General features: G+C 38.6%; 1 protein-coding gene and 1 long non-coding RNA gene across 4 annotated transcripts in view; both read right to left on the bottom strand.

Annotated features, from left to right (window-relative positions):
* Positions 1–22,375, bottom strand: part of LOC117315062 — a 50,256-nt gene extending 27,881 nt beyond the window's left edge. The window contains exon 1 of one of the 3 annotated variants that reach the window (XM_033869201.1): positions 22,227–22,375. In XM_033869201.1, the coding sequence (XP_033725092.1) occupies positions 22,227–22,230 (4 nt within the window). In that variant the 5' untranslated portion in view covers positions 22,231–22,375. The remainder of the gene's footprint in view (positions 1–22,226) is intronic. The other 2 variants (XM_033869202.1, XM_033869204.1) reach the window with 2 other exon arrangements.
* LOC117315063 lies at positions 3,454–4,244 on the bottom strand. The gene is made up of 3 exons (XR_004529674.1): positions 4,010–4,244; positions 3,800–3,905; positions 3,454–3,595 (listed from the first exon to the last, which is right to left on the bottom strand). It is a non-coding gene; the product is annotated as an uncharacterized LOC117315063 (long non-coding RNA).
* Positions 22,376–22,674: the final 299 nt, after the last annotated feature.

The raw sequence follows: 22,674 nt of genomic DNA, 5'->3' as shown, positions 1-22,674 counted from the left end.
GTATTACACAAATATTGTGAAAGACACCGATATGTATACTTTGCATATAGATAGATATTTATGTGTACAGTCTGCAGTACTTGTTGTTCCGACTGGAATAAACATTACATCAATACATCTCAATAGAAATGAAATATAATATTTGAAACGAACACAACAAGTATTTACTTATAATGCTTCTGACCTTCGTTTATATGCAAAATGAATAAATTTTCCAAGATTACTTAACTCTTTGACATTTTTCACACTCATGAGTTGAATAAGTTTTAAAATGCTAGGTCTACGATAATAGTATGGTTTCAAATATTTAGTACGTAAGTCTATGTAAAAAGAACATTTTAAAATAAAATGGAACTCATCCTCAATATCAATATTATTGCATAATGTACATCTCCTATTTTCTCTTGTTACATTCCTGTATCTTCCACTCTCTATATTTAGTTGATGCGACGATAATCTAATTTTTGATATGCACTTCTTGTATCGGTGATCGATAGGTTTCCTTAAATAAAATTGCAAGCCAAAATTGTCTATCAAATGTTGATATAAATAACCTTTTGGAGAGTTTCGAATATTACATAGCAGTTCTTGAATATGAATTTCTTGGAATTTGCTTTCGATTAATTTGTAAGTAATTTTACTTTCAAAAGTGCTGTTCCATAAATACCCTAATCCTAGTTTTTCTAGTTCTAGTTTAATATTCACTATCCACTCATCATTATTTAGTAACCTGTGTTCATAGCATGCTCTCAACACACAGTTATCAATATCTTTAATTTTAGTCCAGTATTTCAAAATTTTCAATTTTCTAACTATATACATAGGTAATCTGCCTAATTCAAAATAAACTAAATCGTGACTAGTACTTTTCGAAACGCCTAGACTTTTTTTACAAAACAGTGAGTGTACTTTTTCAACCTCGGTAGCTTTGTGAAAGCCCCACACTTCACTAGCATAACTTAAAACACTGGTAACGTAGGTATCAAAAACTGAACATATCGTTTCTATATTAAAATAATGGTTTTTCATTTTATTCATAAGTCTGAAATACGCTTTTCTCCCCTTTTCTGCGGCATGTTGCTGTGTTTTATTAAATTTGCCATTATAGTTAAAAAGCATACCAAGGTAGTTAAATTCGTTCACAACTTCAATTTCTACCTTATTATAAAACCATTTCTCATCTTCTTTTAAGCGTCCACCATTCCGAAATATTACAATTTTTGTTTTCTGAACATTAAGTTTGAGTTTCCATTTATCATTATATGTAAACATTGCATCGAGCATTGATTGCAAAGCGCTCGGTGATTCTGCAATTAGAACCGAGTCATCGGCGTACATTAATAAAAATATAGATATCATACCCAATTCAACAGATGGACAGTTTTCATTGATGAAGTTGGTTTCACAATCATTTACGAAAAGACTATACAAAATTGGCGATAAAATTTCCCCTTGAAAGAGACCGATTCTGTTGGGGAAATACTCTGAAATGCGGCCATTATATTTTACACGAGATTTGACATTATCATACAATGATTTTATTATCTTTAGTAACTTCCCTTGGATTCCTTGTCTAATTAACTTACTCCATAAGCTGCTTCTATCTATGAGGTCAAAGGCTTTTTTATAATCAACAAAACAACAATATAATCTTCGCTTATTTTTTAAAGTTCTACTAATTAATGACTGGAGTGCAAATATTGCATCTATAGTTGAACAACCCTCTTTGAAACCGAATTGAGCGTCAGAAATAACGTTATTGTCTTTATCCCATTTCATAAGTCTTCTATTAAGAACAGGTGTAAATAATTTACCTATACAACTGACCAAAGTTATGCCTCTATAATTACCTGTGTCATTAACATCACCTTTTTTATAGATTGGAATTATACAACCACGTGACCACATTTCTGGGAAAAATCCGGAATCAAACAATTTTCCAAAAAGTTTTGTAATGCAAGGAAGTAAAACTTCTTCAAAATCTAAAAATAATTCATTAAACATAAAATCTTCGCTACAACTTTTATCACGTTTTAGCTTACGAATGGCTATATGTACTTCATCTTCTGTAATTGGCTTATCTAGTTCTTCGAAAACAGCCGACTCTACATTTTCGGATACCATACTTGAATTCTCAGTTTCGTTAATATTACTTTCTCCCATGTTTTTGAAATGTTCGACAAAACCTTCTAGATTTATATTTGACTTTGGTTTACTATTTCGACTCTTTGAAAAGTATTTGTAAAACATTTTTGGGTTCGACTTTCTTAAATACTCTACCATATCACCTTCTTGATGCTTGTATTGTCTTTTTAATCTCGATTCTAGTTTCTTATACTGAGATTTTTTCCTTACGAGATTAGTATGATTTTCAGCCGAATGATGTTTATTAAATTCAGACAAAGCCCTTTTATAATCCAAATATCTACGTTTACACTGTTCAGTGAACCATGGTTTATCGTCTGTTTTATTTTTATTCTTATCTGAATTATAGATTACATTATCTTTTGCCGTCTTTACATCACAATTTGGTAAAACTACTCCATTAATAATGTCACAAAAGGTCGTGATGCAGTTATCAACGTCTTCTCTAGTGTTAAAAGGCATGTTACAAGCATCCATAAGGTGTTCAGTTACAGTATTTAGTCCATTCGATAATTCATCAGTATTTTCCTTGTTCCATCTAACACTTGTGAAACGTTTCCCTGTACATGGTTCGTTATGATTTATATCATTCGAACAAGATTTATCATCATTACTTGCGTTAAAATGACTACAATCCAGACTAAATGACAATGGCGAGTGGTCAGACAAAGTATTAAACTCACCAGTAGAAAATGTTTGAACACATGAAATAAATTCACAATCAACAAGTAAATAATCAATCAAACTAGTGCCATTGTTGCTAAAAAATGTGAATTTCCCTTCTTTATCTCCTGAGTGACGCCCTCTATGTGTGTCACCTGTCCCTATCTTTCTATCCTATCATCTTACCCTCTCCCTCTATGTGTGTCACCTGTCCCTATCTTTCTATCCTATCATCTTACCCTCTCCCTCTATGTGTGTCACCTGTCCCTATCTTTCTATCCTATCATCTTACTCTCTCCCTCTATGTGTGTCACCTGTCCCTATCTTTCTATCCTATCATCTTGCTCTCTCCCTCTATGTGTATCACCTGTCCCTATCTTTCTATCCTATCATCTTACTCTCTCTCCCTGTGTGTCACCTGTCCCTATCTTTCTATCCTATCATCTTACTCTCTCCCTCTATGTGTGTCACCTGTCCCTATCTTTCTATCCTATCATCTTACTCTCTCCCTCTATGTGTGTCACCTGTCCCTATCTTTCTATCCTATCATCTTACTCTCTCCCTCTATGTGTGTCACCTGTCCCTATCTTTCTATCCTATCATCTTGCTCTCTCCCTCTATGTGTATCACCTGTCCCTATCTTTCTATCCTATCATCTTACTCTCTCTCCCTGTGTGTCACCTGTCCTTATCTTTCTATCCTATCATCTTACTCTCTCCCTCTATGTGTGTCACCTGTCCCTATCTTTCTATCCTATCATCTTACTCTCTCCCTCTATGTGTGTCACCTGTCCCTATCTGTCTATCCTATCATCTTACTCTCTCCCTCTGTGTGTCACCTGTCCCTATCTGTCTATCCTATCATCTTACTCTCTCCCTCTATGTGTATCACCTGTCCCTATCTTTCTATCCTATCATCTTACTCTCTCCCTCTGTGTGTCACCTGTCCCTATCTTTCTATCCTATCATCTTACTCTCTCCCTCTGTGTCACCTGTCCCTATCTTTCTATCCTATCATCTTACTCTCTCCCTCTATGTGTGTCACCTGTCCCTATCTTTCTATCCTATCATCTTACTCTCTCCCTCTATGTGTGTCACCTGTCCCTATCTTTCTATCCTATCATCTTGCTCTCTCCCTCTATGTGTATCACCTGTCCCTATCTTTCTATCCTATCATCTTACTCTCTCTCCCTGTGTGTCACCTGTCCCTATCTTTCTATCCTATCATCTTACTCTCTCCCTCTATGTGTGTCACCTGTCCCTATCTTTCTATCCTATCATCTTACTCTCTCCCTCTATGTGTGTCACCTGTCCCTATCTGTCTATCCTATCATCTTACTCTCTCCCTCTGTGTGTCACCTGTCCCTATCTGTCTATCCTATCATCTTACTCTCTCCCTCTATGTGTGTCACCTGTCCCTATCTTTCTATCCTATCATCTTACTTTCTCCCTCAATGTGTGTCACCTGTCCCTATCTTTCTATCCTATCATCTTACTCTCTCTCCCTGTGTGTCATCTGTCCCTATCTTTATATCCTATAATCTTACTCTCTCCCTCTGTGTGTCACCTGTCCCTATCTTTCTATCCTATCATCTTACTCTCTCCCTCAATGTGTGTCACCTGTCCCTATCTTTCTATCCTATCATCTTACTCTCTCCCTCTGTGTCACCTGTCCCTATCTTTCTATCCTATCATCTTACTCTCTCCCTCTATGTGTGTCACCTGTCCCTATCCCTACAGTAAAACCACAATAAATCTACTTATGAAATATCAGACTGTCTCCCCTAAGAAGTTACATGTAATATGGGTCTTGATGCCGAGGACATTTTCAAAATAAGCAAAGGATTTGTAGTTTTATTTTATATTTGTACAGATCTGTAGTATAAGTTTAAATACTGGTCACTTCCGCATTGCCCCTGATATTTTAGTCAAGGCTCATTAACCAATGACTCATACAGTATTAACGATATATACATGCTGATGTTAATCAGGTACTTTAAAATCACCAAAGTGAGATATATATAGAACCACACATACATGTAAATAACACAATGACAATGCTTAACAATCTGTATTAATTATTGTAGATATTAAATTCTAACAATCGGGGTCATATGAGGATAGGGGTCTTTAGGGACACCAACAGTTAGGGTCACATGATCACGAGGACAATCGGGATTAATTATTGTAGATATTCGATTCTAACAGTCAGGGTCATATATTAGGATATCGCGATGGGTGTCTTTTGGGGACAACACAATTAACAGCAAGGGTCACATGATCATGAGGACAATCGGGATTAATAACTGTAGATATTAGATTCAAACAGTCGGACAGGTGTCTAGGGGACACCAACAGTCAGGGTCATATGAGGATGGGTGTGTTTGGGGACACCAACAGTCAGGGTCATATGAGGATGGGTGTGTTTGGGGACACCAACAGTCAGGGTCATATGAGGATAGGTGTGTTTGGGGACACCAACAGTCAGGGTCATATGAGGATGGGTGTGTTTGGGGACACCAACAGTCAGGGTCATATGAGGATGGGTGTGTTTGGGGACACCAACAGTCAGGGTCATATGAGGATGGGTGTGTTTGGGGACACCAACAGTCAGGGTCATATAAGGATGGGTGTCTATGGGACACCAACAGTCAGGGTCATATGAGGACTGGTGACAAGGGGGTCACCAACAGTCAGGGTCATATGAGGATGGGTGTCTAGGGGACACCAACAGTCAGGGTCATATGAGGATGGGTGTCTGTGGGGACACCAACAGTCAGGGTCATATGAGGATGGGTGTCTTTAAGGACAAGAACAGTCAGGGTCATATGAGGATGGGTGTCTTTGAGTACAACAGTCAGGGTCATATGAGGATGGGTGTGTTTGGGGACACCAACAGTCAGGGTCATATAAGGATGGGTGTCTATGGGACACCAACAGTCAGGGTCATATGAGGACTGGTGACAAGGGGGTCACCTACAGTCAGGGTCATATGAGGATGGGTGTCTAGGGGACACCAACAGTCAGGGTCATACGAGGATGGGTGTCTAGGGGACACCAACAGTCAGGGTCATATGAGGACGGGTGTCTTTGGGGACACCAACAGCCAGGGTCATATGAGGATGGGTGTGTTTGGGGACACCAACAGTCAGAGTCATATGAGGATGGGTGTCTTTGGGGACACCAACAGTCAGGGTCATATGAGGATGGGTGTGTTTGGGGACACCAACAGTCAGGGTCATATGAGGATGGGTGTCTTTGAGGACAAGAACAGTCAGAGTCATATGAGGATGGGTGTCTTTGAGGACACCAACAGTCAGGGTCATATGAGGATGGGTGTCTAGAGGGACACCAACAGTCAGGGTCATATGAGGATGGGTGTATTTGGGTACAACAGTCAGGGTCATATGAGGACGGGTGTCAAGGGGGACACCAACAGTCAGGGTCATATGAGGACGGGTGTCTTTGGGTACAACAGTCAGGGTCATATGAGGACGGGTGTCTAGGGGGACACCAACAGTCAGGGTCATATATAAGGATGGGTGTCTTTGAGGACAACAACAGTCAGGGTCATGTGATGATGGGTGACTACCGGACACAAAAAGCAAAGGTCACATGAGGATGTGTGACTACCGGACACAAAAAGCCAAGGTCACAAGATGACTGGTGTCAAAATGACATCAACAGACAGTGTTATACATACATGACTACTACAGTTGGTAAGGAATGAAACAATACCATTTTAGTATCTCAATGTTAGTGTTTAGAAAACACAGAAAAGAATCCATGATTCTACAGGGGGCCCATCTATAATCATCTTCAAATATCAACACATGGCCATGCAGTAATTCACTCCTGAGCTCCCTAAATTTTCCTCATAATTACATTTTTGAAAGACATTAGATAGAGCTGTTCAGATATTTCAGGGAGCTGACAATTAGTTATAATTTTTAACATTGAGAGGTATCAACAAACATAAACGTTCCCTTCTTTGCTTTCTTGCACAAATTATCCACCGAGATACCTTTACATGTTATTTCATCACCTTCTATGATCGAGTTCTGAGTATCGATCAGCGATACACAGTTTAGCAATTAAAGATGTATTGATTATTCCAATGTGGTTCAGTACAAACAAATGTACACTGTACATTAGAGTTGTATATAGGAGCTTTAAGGCTTCCTCTACAACATCATGAAGTTTAATTACGTTTGATTTTATATCTTTCCTAACAATGTACCTCAATTATGTTGAGCATCAAGAAATACAAACTTACGAGAATTTCATCTACATTTTTTGTGTATAGATTTGTACAGTGTTTTTCCTCCTGTCTAACTAATTAATTATTACATGGTTAATTGGTGTCTCCTTGCCGCCTGACGATACCACAGCACTGTATGTAATACCCCAGACACATATGACGTCCACCCTGCCATGGATGTTCATCAAATGACACTAGTTGCTAATTTGGTATCCTTTGCACCCATACAAAAGCACTGTATGAAATATCCTAGACTCATTTATATGACTGGCTATTACAGGTGTCCCCAAATTTAAAGATACCACTCCTTATATGGCACTATTAATTGGTATCTCCCTGACACATACCCACACTTGAATGATTCTGATTGTTGATTGGTGTCTCCCTAGATTACGATCTTCATATGACCCAAGCTGTTGGTGTCCCAACAGACACCCATCGTCACATGACCCCAACTGTTGGTATATGTCCCCACAGACACCCATCATCACATGACCCTCAGACTGTTGGTATATGTCCCCACAGACACCCATCATCACATGACCCTCAGACTGTTGGTATATGTCCCCACAGACACCCATCATCACATGACCCCGACTGTTGGTATATGTCCCCACAGACACCCATCATCACATGACCCCGACTGTTGGTACACCTCCCCACAGACACCCAACATCACATGACCCCGACTGTTGGTATATGTCCCCACAGACACCCATGACCCTGAATGTTGGTACACCTCCCCACAGACACCCATCATCACATGACCCTGACTGTTGGTGTCCCCACAAACACCCACCATCACATGACCCTGACTGTTGGTATATGTCCCCACAGACACCCATCATCACATGACCCCGACTGTTAGTATATGTCCCCACAGACACCCATCATCACATGACCCTCACTGTTGGTGTCCCCACAGACACCCATCATCACATGACCCTGACTGTTGGTATATGTCCCCACAGACACCCATCATCACATGACCCCATCTGTTGGTACACCTCCCCACAGACACCCATCATCACATGACCCTGACAGTTGGTGTCCCCACAGACACCCATCATCACATGACCCTGACTGTTGGTATATGTCCCCACAGACACCCATCGTCACATGACCCCGACTGTTGGTACACCTCCCCACAGACACCCATCGTCACATGACCCCGACTGTTGGTACACCTCCCCACAGACACCCATCATCACATGACCCCGACTGTTGGTATATGTCCCCACAGACACCCATCGTCACATGACCCCCGACTGTTGGTATATGTCCCCACAGACACCCATCATCACATGACCCCGACTGTTGGTGTCTCCACAGACACCCATCATCACATGACCCCGACTGTTGGTATATGTCCCCACAGACACCCATCATCACATGACCCCGACTGTTGGTATATGTCCCCACAGACACCCATCATCACATGACCCCGACTGTTGGTGTCCCCACAGACACCCATCATCACATGACCCTGACTGTTGGTGTCCCTACAGACACCCATCATCACATGACCCCGACTGTTGGTATATGTCCCCACAGACACCCATCATCACATGACCCCGACTGTTGGTGTCCCCACAGACACCCATCATCACATGACCCTGACTGTTGGTGTCCCTACAGACACCCATCATCACATGACCCCGACTGTTGGTATATGTCCCCACAGACACCCATCATCACATGACCCCGACTGTTGGTGTCCCCACAGACACCCATCATCACATGACCCTGACTGTTGGTGTCCCTACAGACACCCATCATCACATGACCCCGACTGTTGGTGTCCCCACAGACACCCATCATCACATGACCCTGACTGTTGGTGTCCCCACAGACACCCATCATCACATGACCCCGACTGTTGGTATATGTCCCCACAGACACCCATCATCAAATGACCCTGACTGTTGGTGTCCCTACAGACACCCATCATCACATGACCCCGACTGTTGGTACACCTCCCCACAGACACCCATCATCACATGACCCTGACTGTTGGTGTATGTCCCCACAGACACCCATCATCATATGACCCTGACTGTTGGTGTCCCCACAGACACCCATCATCACATGACCCCGACTGTTGGTATATATGTCCCCACAGACACCCATCATCACATGACCCTGACTGTTGGTGTCCCCACAGACACCCATCATCACATGACCCTGACTGTTGGTGTCCCCACAGACACCCATCATCACATGACCCCGACTGTTGGTGTCCCCACAGACACCCATCATCACATGACCCCGACTGTTGGTATATGTCCCCACAGACACCCATCATCACATAACCCCGACTGTTGGTGTCCCCACAGACACCCATCATCACATGACCCCGACTGTTGGTGTCTCCACAGACACCCATCATCACATGACCCCGACTGTTGGTATATGTCCCCACAGACACCCATCATCACATGACCCCGACTGTTGGTATATGTCCCCACAGACACCCATCCTCACATGACCCCGACTGTTGGTATATGTCCCCACAGACACCCATCATCACATGACCCCAACTGTTGGTACACCTCCCCACAGACACCCATCATCACATGACCCCGACTGTTGGTATATGTCCCCACAGACACCCATCATCACATGACCCCGACTGTTGGTATATGTCCCCACAGACACCCATCATCACATGACCCTGACTGTTGGTATATGTCCCCACAGACACCCACCATCACATGACCCTGACTGTTGGTATCCCCACAGACACCCATCATCACATGACCCCGACTATTGGTGTCCCCACAGACACCCATCATCACATGACCCCGACTGTTGGTATATGTCCCCACAGACACCCATCCTCACATGACCCCGACTGTTGGTATATACATTGTATGTCCCCACAGACACCCATCATCACATGACCCTGACTGTTGGTATATGTCCCCACAGACACCCATCATCACATGACCCCGACTGTTGGTATATGTCCCCACAGACACCCATCCTCACATGACCCTGACTGTTGGTACACCTCCCCACAGACACCCATCATCACATGACCCCGACTGTTGGTATATGTCCCCACAGACACCCATCATCACATGACCCCGACTGTTGGTATATGTCCCCACAGACACCCATCATCACATGACCCCGACTGTTGGTATATGTCCCCACAGACACCCATCATCACATGACCCTGACTGTTGGTGTCCCCACGGACACCCATCATCACAGGACCCTGACTGTTGGTACACCTCCCCACAGACACCCATCGTCACATGACCCTGACTGTTGGTGTCCCCACAGACACCCATCATCACATGACCCTGACTGTTGGTATATGTCCCCACAGACACCCATCGTCACATGACCCCGACTGTTGGTACACCTCCCCACAGACACCCATCGTCACATGACCCCGACTGTTGGTACACCTCCCCACAGACACCCATCATCACATGACCCCGACTGTTGGTATATGTCCCCACAGACACCCATCATCACATGACCCCGACTGTTGGTGTCTCCACAGACACCCATCATCACATGACCCCGACTGTTGGTATATGTCCCCACAGACACCCATCATCACATGACCCCGACTGTTGGTATATGTCCCCACAGACACCCATCATCACATGACCCCGACTGTTGGTGTCCCCACAGACACCCATCATCACATGACCCTGACTGTTGGTGTCCCTACAGACACCCATCATCACATGACCCCGACTGTTGGTATATGTCCCCACAGACACCCATCATCACATGACCCCGACTGTTGGTGTCCCCACAGACACCCATCATCACATGACCCTGACTGTTGGTGTCCCTACAGACACCCATCATCACATGACCCCGACTGTTGGTATATGTCCCCACAGACACCCATCATCACATGACCCCGACTGTTGGTGTCCCCACAGACACCCATCATCACATGACCCTGACTGTTGGTGTCCCTACAGACACCCATCATCACATGACCCCGACTGTTGGTGTCCCCACAGACACCCATCATCACATGACCCTGACTGTTGGTGTCCCCACAGACACCCATCATCACATGACCCCGACTGTTGGTATATGTCCCCACAGACACCCATCATCACATGACCCTGACTGTTGGTGTCCCTACAGACACCCATCATCACATGACCCCGACTGTTGGTACACCTCCCCACAGACACCCATCATCACATGACCCTGACTGTTGGTGTATGTCCCCTTAGACACCCATCATCACATGACCCTGACTGTTGGTGTATGTCCCCACAGACACCCATCATCATATGACCCTGACTGTTGGTGTCCCCACAGACACCCATCATCACATGACCCCGACTGTTGGTATATATGTCCCCACAGACACCCATCATCACATGACCCTGACTGTTGGTGTCCCCACAGACACCCATCATCACATGACCCTGACTGTTGGTGTCCCCACAGACACCCATCATCACATGACCCCGACTGTTGGTGTCCCCACAGACACCCATCATCACATGACCCCGACTGTTGGTATATGTCCCCACAGACACCCATCATCACATAACCCCGACTGTTGGTGTCCCCACAGACACCCATCATCACATGACCCCGACTGTTGGTGTCCCCACAGACAACTATCATCACATGACCCTGACTGTTGGTATATATGTCCCCACAGACACCCATCATCACATGACCCCGACTGTTGGTGTCCCCACAGACACCCATCATCACATGACCCCGACTGTTGGTATATGTCCCCACAGACACCCATCATCACATGACCCCGACTGTTGGTACACCTCCCCACAGACACCCATCATCACATGACCCCGACTGTTGGTATATATGTCCCCACAGACACCCATCATCACATGACCCCGACTGTTGGTATATATGTCCCCACAGACACCCATCATCACATGACCCCGACTGTTGGTATATGTCCCCACACACACCCATCGTCACATGTTGCATGTGGTGTCCCCAGAGACATCTGTCCTCATATGACCCCGACTGTTAGAATAAAATGTTCAATAATTTGTAGAAATTGTTGCTCAGAAAGAAAAGACATAAATTTTACATTAACCTTACAGGTAAACCATGTATATAGACACAGAGTGAGAATTATGTTTGCAGCTGGGTTTTAGAATACAAAGTGGTTGCTATATATAATATATATATTGTAGATCAATAATCAAGCATTCATAAGTATTTCTACATTACTGAACTGATATAGCCAAGGATGAGCTCATAGAATCTATGAAATATTTGTCCAGTTTTCAGAGAAACGGCTCTCAAGTTGAAAAAGAATTACATATAAATGATATATGTCGCTTCTCCACATCATTTAGAGTAAATCAACATGTGGTATTTATTGTGGAAAATACAAGGACATTTTTTTGGAAATTTTATTGCTACAATGTAATTTTCTCCAAATATTTGGTTTGGTTTGGTTTATTTTGTTTAACGTCCTATTAACAGCTAAGGTCATTTAAGGACGGCCTCCCGTGCGTGCGACATGAATGCGTGTGTTGAGTGCGTATGTGTGTTTTGAGAGGCTGCGGTATGTTCGTGTTAAGTCTCCTTGTGATAGACCGGAACTTTTGCCGATTTATAGTGCTACCTCACTGAAGCATACATAAAAAAAAGTGTGAAATTAAGTGGCAAAATGGAAAACTTAAACATGGCCTCATTAAGTCCAATCGACGGTAAATTTTAGTTGAAATTTCGGATCTGAAATGTGTGATTTGGAATGCAATGGTACAAGTATATTCCGGGTGCAATTATGAAAGCTTAGTATACTTAGAGAGAATTAAATTCAGGTCAACCTGGAGCTAAACGGAAAAAAAAATTAAACATGGACCTATTAATCAACTAAGTCCAATTAACAGTAAATTTTAGCTAAAATTCTGAATCTTTAATGTGTGTTGGGATGGTTAGATACAAGTATATTCAAGGTTCCATTTCAATATATATATATAGCTTATGTATTTAAAGAGAAATTAAGAGTTTAACAGAAATGTTGACACTGTGTCGCCATAATCGGAAAAGTGACGCCTAACTATACATATATGTTTCACCTCCGGGCTACGTCGCACAGAGACAACAATTGAATAAAGAAATACCTTACATCCTTTTATTTTCACTGTCATAATCGTAATTAAGTAGATACTGACAATTTCTGGCCCGCCAACTCATTATTATCATACAGACAACAATTCCCGATGGATATTCAACATTTCTCGCATAATATTCAAGGTAAACGACACTTCTTCACCTTACTATGACGCATTATCATATCTCATAACTACCTACATAGAATGACTCCTTTGTGTGACATTTAAATATGCACCTTAAATTATGTTAAAACTCTAGTGCCATAATCAGTGTAGCCCTATAATAGAGACTTTGTACAATAATACAATCAGGAAAGGTTTTTAACAAAATCTTCACAACTTACATGGATAAACAGGGTTTCTTCTTAGACCTGCTTTTTGAGAGAAATGGACAAAGCTGTAGTAATTGATTGTGAAATTGACTACAGGTAAACACTAGTACTGTTCTTCCTGATGCTAATTATATATATAAATCTTCCTCTAAAGCACCGGTATACCCGTATAAAGATATATTCTGTACAGAGATTTTAATATCCTTACTGCAGGTAAATGTATTAACGGTAGGATCAATTTCTTCTCAGGTATAATTCTGTTCAAATATTCTGAATGCATGTTAAAGATTCTTAAATAAAATATCACAAAATTTAAATGCTGGATGATTCTTCTAGTTTCATGGTATTTCAATACATGTATCATATTCAATATACACATGTATGTGTAGATTGGTCACATGTCTCTAATATATCAAATTTCGAAATTAAATTGAGGTTCATGATTTTGGTCTTGTATGTCTGATTCTAGTTTAAAACTAATGGAGATAATCAGGTATTAGAATTTAGTGGAGCAATTCTTAAAAAAAATGATGGGCTGTTATAATATAATTAGCCAATCTAATGTATGTGAATTTCACCAATTTTTATAACTTTGACATTTTGAAAGTGTTTGGTAAATTTGTTTCTGATTCTTAAAACTTCATAAAAATCAAGGCTTATCTGCAGATAAACATTTCTATCAGATGGAAATTTCATATGGATGGAGTAAACAATTGTTTTGTAATTGAATTGTTATGCTTTCTGTTATGATATGAAATTTGTTTGTAATGTGCATAACTGGTACCAGGTTTGACCGTAAAGGTGCAGTGCATGAGCATACCATATTACTTCAGGTAATTCAACCAACTTGCCTTAACAAAAATACTGCATAGGTTTCAAATATTTTAACATTTCATTTAGCTTAAATTTAAACAAGATAAGTTAAGGTAATCGAGAACTCAAGAAGCACTTTCTAAATGTGACAGTTTATGAAAATAGAAAATCTTTTTATCAAGTAAATTTTGTAGAATGAATGTGTTTAATTTGATTATTATATTTTGATGATATAAAAAGTGAACGAAAATTAAGACTTTTTTTTTTTAATTCAAAGGCTTTTCCAAAAGGCCTTTATGCCATCATATCCTTCTTCGGGTGGACCTTAAGTACATGTACTAGCTTGTATATATATATTTAATGACATTTATAATGATAGCTTCCTGGTACTGAACAATACCCTCAAACAGACTCCAACGTAATAATGTATTCTTATTAAAGTTCACTTCAAAATTCCATATATCTGATCTAAAATTTTATAACAAATTTACATTTCCCCATGTTAATTTAGTTTATTTTTGAAACAGTTCAGATTATGGGCACATACATGTATTCAACACATTTTCAGGTTGATTTAATTCCACACAGCTCAGAGGCTTGTGAAAAAAAACTTTTCCTTTTCATAACATATTATATAACTATGTGTACAATGGATGAAGTCTATCAAAAAATGGAATCTCCAGACAGGATATGATAATTGAAATATCTTTTCTTGCATGATCATGCATGTACATGTACCAGTAATTTACATTATGGCAGAATCCTACGCCTTAATTTTACTTACATTATATTCAAACTACCTATCTAATATATATTGTATCTAACCTATCAATGTAAATGTCCTTGTCTACAATGCGTACCTACATCACGACAGGTGTACCTGACAATTGTTACCTGGAAATTCTGGCCTCAGGTGACACACCTGGAAAATCGTTAATCTCTGGACAGTTACATAAACTTGTTCAAAATTCCCCCCAGGTAACATGTACCTGTATTTATAGATCTCTGTAATGATTGTGTAAGGCATGTCCAATACATTGTCTATATAATTATAAGGTTTGACCAAGCATGTCAAATTTGTTTAGACTCCTAGCTTACATATATAATTTGTAAATATTCATCACAGTACAACTTTGACAGGAATTCAATTTTTTACCATCAGATCAACAACACAGAGTGCATATGATACATAGTGCTAATAAGATATATAATATTTTAACGCATATGACGAAGGAAGAAAGCTTTATAACTTTTGCCCTGAACGGGCCTTGAACGCACGATCTATGCATTTATATGGCACCCAATCACTTAGCCATGCATAAATACCTGCAGCTTATACCACTGTGCCACATCCTCGTTCAACATACATGTTGGTAAATAATTATATTTAAACATACACCAAACAGACATGAAACTATATACTGATAGAGTAACTTAAGTACAAGCTGTGGTGACGCAGTTGTTTTCAGTCATCGGAGAATATTAACATATTATTGAACAACACCAGTATCGTCTTCCAACAAATGCAGATCGATTCGATGCGTATCGGTATGGTCCAGGTCGAGATTATTTAAACAATGCAATTCATTCGAAATCAGGCACATTTCAGGAATTATAGGCTGATTATAATTTCAAACATTTTATGACATTAAACTGAATTCAATGCACACTATACATTGTATATCACAAGTTTTCCTTATATGACCGAAAGTGATAGGAAATTATCTATATATACAGTAGATATAAAGATTGGTAGCTCAGATTATATATATATTCTAATTTTCCTATTTAGCATTGTAAATTTTACACATCATCACTTATAAATACAAATATATAATATGTACTCGAGTATTAAAATTTCAACCCCATTTGTAATACAAAATAATTAACATACCATATTAATTATTTACATTTAAAACCTCATGGGTATATATCAAATATTGATTTTACAGGCAGCTAGCTGTTAAAACCTCACCGGATCCTGACGATGTCAGCCAGTCAACATTTACATTGCTGAAGATAAATTTGTTATGTACACATAAAGCCATCTGTTCTGGCTACTGTAACTCTTTAATAGATATCCTCTGTACTTAAGGTGAATCTATTAGGGTACGTACCACAACATTGAAACAGATTTTTTTTCAAGATAAGAGTTATTTCCCTTGTCAAGGTCAATGCTTATTCAGCTTCCATTTTGATGCTTTCATTTTAAAATCTTGAATACTATATGTTACATCAATTTAGTAAAGATTAGTAGTATACTGGAGCTTTAAGTTTTGTTTTTGTTGTAAATTTAACACCTCCACCGGTACCATATATCTTAAGTAGAGGTACAAGCTAGATACATTTTTTAAGGAATTTCCTGTTTTATAGACTTGAGCTGGATTAATCTAGGATTTGAGGAATACTACCCATTATAAAATTAAGGGGCAATTAAGGGCCGTAGTGTCTTAAATCATTCTTTAAACTTTAACATTTTACAGCTATACTTTGCTCAGAGACCTATATACTATAGGTCTCTGACTTTGCTATAATTCTGACATATTTTATCAAAATTTTGGGGATTTCCCCTGCTTTGGAGAATTTTCCCGTGTCTCATTGGATTTTTCTTGACGGGGAATTTGTTTGAATTAAAAGGAGAAAACACCATTAGGGAATATTACCTAATTTCGGTAGTAAAATTGGTCTAGATTAACCTCTGTAGACATTTGAATTTTCATTTCTGAATTTCATGCAAATATTCGAGATACAATTAAACATTCATGGTGTTTTTACTGTCTGTGTTTATGACTATTGCCTTCGCTTAACCTGCAAATTGTCTCCATTACCATACCTTACATATTAATTTGTGATGTTTAATACACACAATATGTAATTTTAAACATGATCATGTGATCTGAATTTGTCTTTCAATCTCCAACTTCCTTGTTTTATACAAAGACTTGATTCTTTGTGTTTAATTGTATATGTTCAATACGTACATTGTACTACGGTATGTTTGAGTGTTATGTACTGTACTCTAGATATACCTGTGTAAATTCACATCAAGCTGTTCCAGCTAGGTATATAAGGTTTGTCGTAAACAAAACATTACGTATAGACAGGAATTTGTCACCTTTTGTCAGGCTACTGCACACGTACAGTAAAAGATTATACATGTATTTCAACTTTGTAATCCGCTCTACTTAAGAGATTTTGATAATGAACCAGCTGTGATTTTAAAGAAAAAATTGTTCACATGTACTTCTTAGTTAATTTTAATGGCTAAAGCAATCAACTAACTTTACCTAAAACATATCAAGCACCCTTACAAAAAAAATTATTTCAGAATTTATTTTTCCACGTAAACTAGCTTGTAGCAGTTTATTTGTTAATAAGGGCCACTTGAAATATTATATTATATATATAAATACAAATGTAAAATGAACTTTTTTTTAACGAAATCTTGATTTCTTATAGCTGAAGTAAACCATACTGATTAGTAAATAATAAATCTATATATCTTTTTATCTATGTAAATCAAATACAATTGATACTGTAAATCTATATATCTAAATTTGTATCTATGTAAATCAAATACACAGGATACTGTAAATTTATATATCTTTGTATCTATGTAAATCAAATACACAGGATACTGTAAAGGTATTTTATTTGACACACTTTATTTGGCGCACAACATTTTAGCGCATTTCCGAGTCTTAACAGATTTGCACATTGATTAATTGGCTCGCTAAAATTGTTTTAATACGTATATAGAAACAGTGTATAGAAATTGCAGTAAGCGCAAAAAGTCCTAAAATAAGAATGCCGCTAAAATATTGCCATGTGACTTTACATAACGAGGTTCAACTGTTACACACAAAAATAAATTAAAACCCTTTCCCCCCTACTGTCCATATTGGACTTCAAATTATGAAAGAATGGCGGAGTCCACTGAAGTTTCTTAGGGTTGAAAGGGTTTTAAGAGAACCTGTACTGCAGAAGTTTAGTTCACATGTACTAATAACTTGTTGTCGCAGTTTATCTGTACAAGCTTAAAGTATAGGCTTATAATTTGAAAATACTTCATATTTAATATTTGTTTACGGATCACTATGAACAAGAAATACCTTTAAAAAAGATAAACAGCATAGTTTTAATGCTGGTGGTTATAATGTAAAACTGCTGGTGAAATAAATCAACGAACTAATGCGTTTCAGCACGGATAACAAAAGTATATCAGTTTGAATCATTTTTGGTAATAATAAGACTGTATTTGAATCGGGAATATAATTTCATTAATGTATGTGTCATTTGAAAAGATACGTTCACTTATTCAGCTTGCATTCAATCTTAACTTTGACGGCATATCTGCATTTTGCATTTACCGCTACATTGACAAATCACATGCTTCATCTTGACCAGTAACGCCACCTGTCGCGTCATATCCGGGGCCAAAAGAAAATTATACGACTATGCCAAAAAACATTATGACCAGCACATGTGGTTTAGAAATATCCACGTATGGTTAAGGAAGTAGGTTTCCTATAGGTATAAATATTTAAATTAAGGATTCCCAAATGTTTAACACATGCGTATATATTAGGCAAGGTGACATAGTGGATTACAATCACACCTGACTTCCTTGTCCCTCCTATGTTAAATTGGCACTTCTTTAAGTTCTAGTGTTGACAGTCCAGATAGCACTTATCTAAACTGAATAAAATATACATAACTGTTGGCTTTTTTGCTACACACTCTCCTCCTAACCGGAACTGCTGTTTGCATGCCATTAATGAAGAAAAGTATTTGTAAAAGTTTTTTTTTACTACCCAAAATTTCCATCTAGAAAAAATGCATTAGAAATTAGTTTTTCTACAGGGGATTTGATGGTGAAACTGTGACACTATATCAAGGCCAATTATCTAAGCTCCAATATGTTTGCCCTCGATCTTCAGCACAAACTGTTTCCCAGTGACAAAAAGTATGGTTAAATAGCTAATACATTATTTCTCCAAAATAACCAAAAAAAAGTCATTTACCAAATTTTATGAAAATAATACGATACTTTCTTGTTTAAGCAGGCAGTCTGATCATTGTAGATTTTGGGTATCAAATAGAAAAAAAACTAAACTTTTAGGACTTGGATAAACTAATATTCTTCCATCATCTGAGAATCAACACACGTTTTCCAGCTTTGCCAATACAGTCTTATATGTAATTTAATAAATGTTAAGTCGACAGTAAAAGGTGGTCTGTATATATTTTAATTGGATAATAAAGATTTAAGCTTTGAGCTGGAATTATATGTTTAAATGGATTCTTTATGTAAAGAAAGAAACAGTCAAGACTTGCCAGAGACTGAACAATGAAATTTACCATACTTATCCCGTAATAACCCCAGGGCATTAACACCTTAACTCTGATTCAAAGTCAGAGGGTGTAGGGCTTAGAATGTCTAGTATTTTTACTGAACTGAAGAAGATGTGGGTAGACTTATTACCAGACTTGAGCTTATTGAAGGAAAATACAGTTCCATTAATTTTGTTGGCATTTTACTGAATTGTAACAGAAATTGGTGGGCATACAAGGCTTAGGTTTATTGAAGAAAATTAAAATTATATTGATTTTGTTGGCATTTTACTTAACTGCAATAGAAATGGGTAGACTTCTTACCAGACATAAGCTTATTATATAATTACATGATCATAAACAGACATTTGTAAGAACTGTAGTAAAGACAACTAGACACCAGGGTCATTACCAGGTATATACGAGGGCTTATTACCAGGTATATATGAGGGCTTATTACCAGGTATATATGGGGGCTTATTACCAGGTACATACGAGTGCTTATTACGAGGTATATACGAGGGCTTATTACCAGGTATATACAAGGGCTTATTACCAGGTATATACAAGGGCTTATTACCAGGTATATACAAGGGCTTATTACCAGGTATATACGGGGGCTTATTACCAGGTATATACGGGGGCTTATTACCAGGTATATACAAGGGCTTATTACCAGGTATGTACAAGGGCTTATTACCAGGTATGTACAAGGGCTTATTACCAGGTACTTACAAGGGATTATTACCAGGTATATACAAGGGCTTATTACCAGGTACTTACGAGGGCTTATTACCAGGTATATACAAGGGCTTATTACCAGGTATATACAAGGGCTTATTACCAGGTATATACGGGGGCTTATTACCAGGTATATACGGGGGCTTATTACCAGGTATATACAAGGGCTTATTACCAGGTATGTACAAGGGCTTATTACCAGGTACTTACAAGGGATTATTACCAGGTATATACAAGGGCTTATTACCAGGTACTTACGAGGGCTTATTACCAGGTATATACGAGGGCTTATTACCAGGTATATTACAAGGGCTTATTACCAGGTATATACAAGGGCTTATTACCAGGTATATACAAGGGCTTATTACCAGGTATATATGGGGGCTTATTACCAGGTATATACGAGGGCTTATTACCAGTTAAAACTATATGTCGACAACAGGTGTGCACACATGTTTAAAATTACAAGAATCAATACATCAAAAAACATATACAGAAGGCATTGTGTCTGCAGGTACAAATTCCCATTCATATATTTAAATATGCAGGTCTACATGTACCATATTTACCCCCAAATAAGCCCCCTCCCCTAGTGTAAAATTTTAGTACTGTATTTCTCCTCAAATAAGACCCTCTTCCCTTGTGTAGAAGTTTAGTACCATATTTATCCCCAAATAAGCCCCCTTCCCAGTTGTAAAAGTTGAGTAATGCATTTGTCCTCAAATAAGCCACTTCCCTAGCATACAACTTTAGTACCAAATTTATCAAATAAGCCCCCTCCCCTAGTGTAAATGTCGAAAAGTTGCATACCATTTTTATAAAATAAGAAGCCCCCCCCCCCCCCCCCCCCCCCCCAAAAAAAACATACATCATAGTCTGTTCTCTCATATCTCATAGTTCATATTCTTCAAGAAATAAAAAGACATATCCAGGAATATATATAATACATACCAAGTGTATACTATGCATGTGTATGTACATTGTAATATATTGCATAACAGATTTTACATGTGTGTATATTGTAATATATTGTATAACAGATTTTACATGTGTGTATATTGTAATATATTGTATAACAGATTTTACATGTGTGTATATTGTAATATATTGTATAACAGATTTTACATGTGTGTATATTGTAATATATTGTATAACAGATTTTACATGTGTGTATATTGTAATATATTGTATAACAGATTTTACATGTGTATGTACATTGTAATATATTGTATAACAGATTTTACATGTGTGTATATTGAAATATAATGTATAACACATGTAAATTTAAATGGGTTTATGTATTGTAATATATTGTGAAAAGATTTATATATATGTATGTAAATTGTAGTTCAATCTGCATGAATAACACATAATCCAGTAAAATATATCTATATAATTAAATTTCTGCATTAAAGATACATTAAATGTTTCAATTCTGAATAAAACAGTAAAATATGAATTGTTACTCCGCTTGAACATAAACCAGCTAAACTATACTAGACGCTAACAGCTATCGATTCATGTGTCTGTATATTAAATATTTCAAAATGTGCTTCTGTAAAGACCACAATTGTCTTACTAATGAAAGATGAATGTGCCATGTAGCTTTTTCTGCCAAGATATTCGTGACAAAAATTTGATCGATATTATTCCACTGAGCGCTAGGCCGTCTCTGCTTTATTAGCTAAGCGTACGTATTGCACGAGATTTTACCTGCAGTTGTGTTGTAAACGGGCAAATGCATGAAGACCGCATGACATTAACACCGTCCAATTAAATATACGCCATGCAGTAAAACCAAATTTATGAATTAGAATTTAAGCAAAATTGTATCACTTACCCATTTTCTTGTATTTTCTGTCATTAAAATCCCAGTTTTAACGGCACATTGAGAACAGACGACGAAATAGGACGCCAGGTAAACATCAAACAGACACCGCATACACAGGTAATTTCGCTCATTTGACCATGACTTACAAACGTCTGACTAACCGAGTCACGCATGAGTAATTCTTGTATTAGTCATGTTCAATTTAGCTCTTGACATACCTAGCTTGCAATTAGTAACTCGAGAAAAGCGGTATGTAATATGTAGCAGGGCAGTTGTAGACGTCAAAAATGATGAATGTAGTTTTGTACCTGCTATGTCTGATTTAAAGACGACATGATTACTATTCCACTCAACATCTCGCTTATAATAATAACTTTATGCTAATTTTATTGTAATGAGACGCAAAAGAAGCGAATGAAATAATACATGCCACACTGTTAATGCCGTCCATAATGCT

Source organism: Pecten maximus, chromosome 17, assembly GCF_902652985.1.
Source record: "Pecten maximus chromosome 17, xPecMax1.1, whole genome shotgun sequence".
Taxonomy (NCBI): domain Eukaryota; kingdom Metazoa; phylum Mollusca; class Bivalvia; order Pectinida; family Pectinidae; genus Pecten; species Pecten maximus.
The sequence above is the reverse complement of the archived record's forward strand: the minus strand, read 5'-3'. Positions and strand labels throughout refer to the sequence as shown.